This window comes from Macadamia integrifolia, chromosome 10 (assembly GCF_013358625.1).
Source record: "Macadamia integrifolia cultivar HAES 741 chromosome 10, SCU_Mint_v3, whole genome shotgun sequence".
Taxonomy (NCBI): domain Eukaryota; kingdom Viridiplantae; phylum Streptophyta; class Magnoliopsida; order Proteales; family Proteaceae; genus Macadamia; species Macadamia integrifolia.
Genome location: NC_056566.1, coordinates 17,128,708 through 17,131,663, shown reverse-complemented (window position 1 = coordinate 17,131,663; position 2,956 = coordinate 17,128,708). Strand labels below are relative to the sequence as shown.

The 2,956-nt window shown below is 39.0% G+C and overlaps 1 protein-coding gene across 1 annotated transcript in view; it reads left to right on the top strand.

Annotated features, from left to right (window-relative positions):
• Positions 1-1,303, top strand: part of LOC122090593 (rho-N domain-containing protein 1, chloroplastic-like) — a gene marked incomplete in the record, with an annotated part of 5,194 nt that extends 3,891 nt beyond the window's left edge. The window contains 1 exon segment of the mRNA XM_042660234.1: positions 1-1,303. Coding sequence (XP_042516168.1) covers positions 1-1,073 — 1,073 coding nt within the window.
• Between the last annotated feature and the right edge of the window lie 1,653 nt (positions 1,304-2,956).

The window sequence follows — 2,956 nt, the reverse complement described above, 5'->3', positions numbered from 1 at the left end:
TACCACTAATAAAAATCCCAGCCTTTGCTTCCAAGGGAACACCTCTTTCATGTAGTGCAAGCTCTAACAGTCAAAGACGAAACCCGGACTTCTCGAGGCAGAACAAACATGGGTTCTCCAGAGGGCGTAACAGGCATAACCAAGAGAATGCTGACAATGTGGAAGAATCTGAACTGTTATCTTCCAAAAATGGGCCATTGCTCTCCCTCTCCAGTAGCCAAAGGTTTCAGGCTACCGCTACCCCAGGCCCAAGAGAGAAGGAGATTGTAGAATTGTTTAGAAAGGTCCAGGCTCAACTTCGTGAACGAGCAGCCATCAAAGAAGAAAAGAAGAATGAAACCTTTCGAGGACAAGGCAAGGAGAGTGATACAGTTGATTCACTTCTGAAACTGTTACGGAAGCACTCAGTTGAACAGGGGAAGAAAAGTAGTAGTGGCAGCAAGGACTTCAATATGGAGCAACCAGACCAAAACAGCATGTATGATGAAGAGCAGAACGCAAGCTTTTTTGGTTCAAATAGCATTGCTGGGGATGAGGAGGGAGAGTCCAGCATCCGTCCCTTTATGAGGCCAACGTCAAACTTCCAGCGGAGATCTCCTGTTCCTAGAGTCAAGTACCAACCTGTTTATTCAAGCAAAGGTAGTATTGTATCGGAGTCGCCTTTTAAGTCACAGTGGAAGAGAAGGAAAAGCTTTGTTGAGCCTGGCTATGAGCAGGAGCAGGAGCAGGAGCAGGAGCAGGAGACTGAGCCTGAGACTGGGACTGAGACTGAGCCTGAGCCTGAGCCTGAGCCTGAGCCTGAACCTGAACCTGAACCTGAGCATGATTCTCATCCTGAGCAAGAAACAATATTTTCAGATGGGCAAGAGGAAGTTCTTCATGTGATGTCGGGGTCCGAGTCTGAGTCTGAGTCTCCTGATGCTGACGAGATTTTAGAGGAGCCGAATAATGAAAACACAAACTTGAGTGTATTAAAGCTGTCAAAATTGAGGTCACTTGCAAAGTCCCGTGGGGTGAAAGGGTACTCTAAGATGAAGAAGGGTGATCTCGTTGAGCTACTTAGTGGAGACTAGGCCAGACGGTGGAGTGCGAGAAAAGAAACAAATATGTTTCACCATTACATTCTGAGAAGTATACATGATTTTTGATTATCCCCACACCCCATGTTGGATTCATGTGATGCTTCTGTTTCCTTAAGATTTTGTTGTCACTGCATTCTCATGGTGTAACATGCATATTAACTGAACAGTATCACTGTTATTGCTTTTTAATTAACATGGGGCTTTTATATTTGATTGTCTTATTTTGTGTTTCCGTTCCTTATTTAGTACTTTCTGAATGTTGCTTACTGTTACTCGGTAGTTACTATGGGAAAACATTGACTAAGTTTTACATTTCTTCACCCACCATTTAAACAATATTTGCTTATATTTTTCAAAAATGTTAGAAAAGCATATACATAGGTAGTTGCCAAATGGTTTCTCATTCCATATTCTATTATGTCTGGTAGTTACCAAATGGTTTTCATTTTTTGGTTGAAAATATTTTCATTAATGATTTTTTTTTTTAAATGATTCATAAGTGAAAACATAAATGAATACATAAATGATACTAAAGATAGCCTTATTATATAGTTTTTTGGTTACAAGAGTGTAGATGTTACCTTGTATAAAAAAGGGAAAAAGATCAATATCATCTCTCCTAGTGTAGTGGCCACATGAATAGGTAGAGATCCCCAACCACACTACCCTATAAGATGAAAATGGGAAAATGGTTTCCATGGGAGAGTGTGGGATCTGTGTCTAGACATATGGGGGTGTCCCCATGAAATGCATAATGACCCCTGCTTGATGCTTCTGTTTGTTTTAGACACCCTCCCAAAAATGCTTCCATAAACTTTCCAATTGGCTTCCATGCAAGCATAGGGCCACACTCTCTCCCCACCCCCCCAACCAACAAAAAATACAACAACGATAACAATTTAACCTTTTCCCAACTAAATGCGATTGGCTACATGTATTCAGGAGAGGGTAAAAATAAAAGGAAAAAAAAATGAGAGAAAAGAGAAGAGAAAGAGCAACACCGTAGGGACTAGGGACATTTTATTTACAAGTGATCAATTACATGAATCTTTGTTCTCCAAACAATATTATTAGTAGTCATACTAGTCAAGACCTAGTTTTGCATATCTTTTTTCTTATAACATCTTATATTATCATTTTACCCTTGCCTCTTAACTCTTTTAATTCTTTAGATTTTTTTTTTCTTTTTAAATTTAATTTCTTAGACTATTCTTCCCTTTTTGTGCATCCCAAGGTCTATTTAAAAAAAATAAAAAAAGAAAAAAAAAAGAAAAAAAAAAGAAAAAAAAAGAAAAAAGAGAGAAAGAAAGAGGAGAGTTTTCCGAAAGGCAAGGTGGCCTTGCGCACCAGCATGGAGGCGATGAGAACGTGGGAACCGCGTATTTCTCTGTACTCGCTTTCGTGTTCGTTTCGTTCGGCGGTATTCGTCGTTATTGATCATAATGTCAACTTTTTTGTTTTTTGGTATCGAAGTAAATGTGGGAAGGACCCTAGAAAGTATGTGTAAAGTGTCGGTACCATATGTCTTCTCAGTTCTCACTCCTCAAACTCTCTATTCCCTCAATTGTTATGCACTCTTCTCTAAGCCTTAATAAGTGGGTCCCTATATAGGTATCATAAGGCACTCTTTTCATTGCGCCCATTGGCCTGGACTGTGAGATCACAATACACGTGAGCGTGGCAAGTAGATCCCTCCATTATATTTAAAACAAAAATCCAATTTAGTGGTTATCAATTAGGCTTAAATTTTGTATATAGGAAAAATGGAAAATCCAGTATTTATTTAATCGTGTGGCTTTATAAAGTTTTGAAGATTCATTTATTTATTTATTTTCAAAATGTGAATCTGAAATGCGATGATGTCGCTGAACATC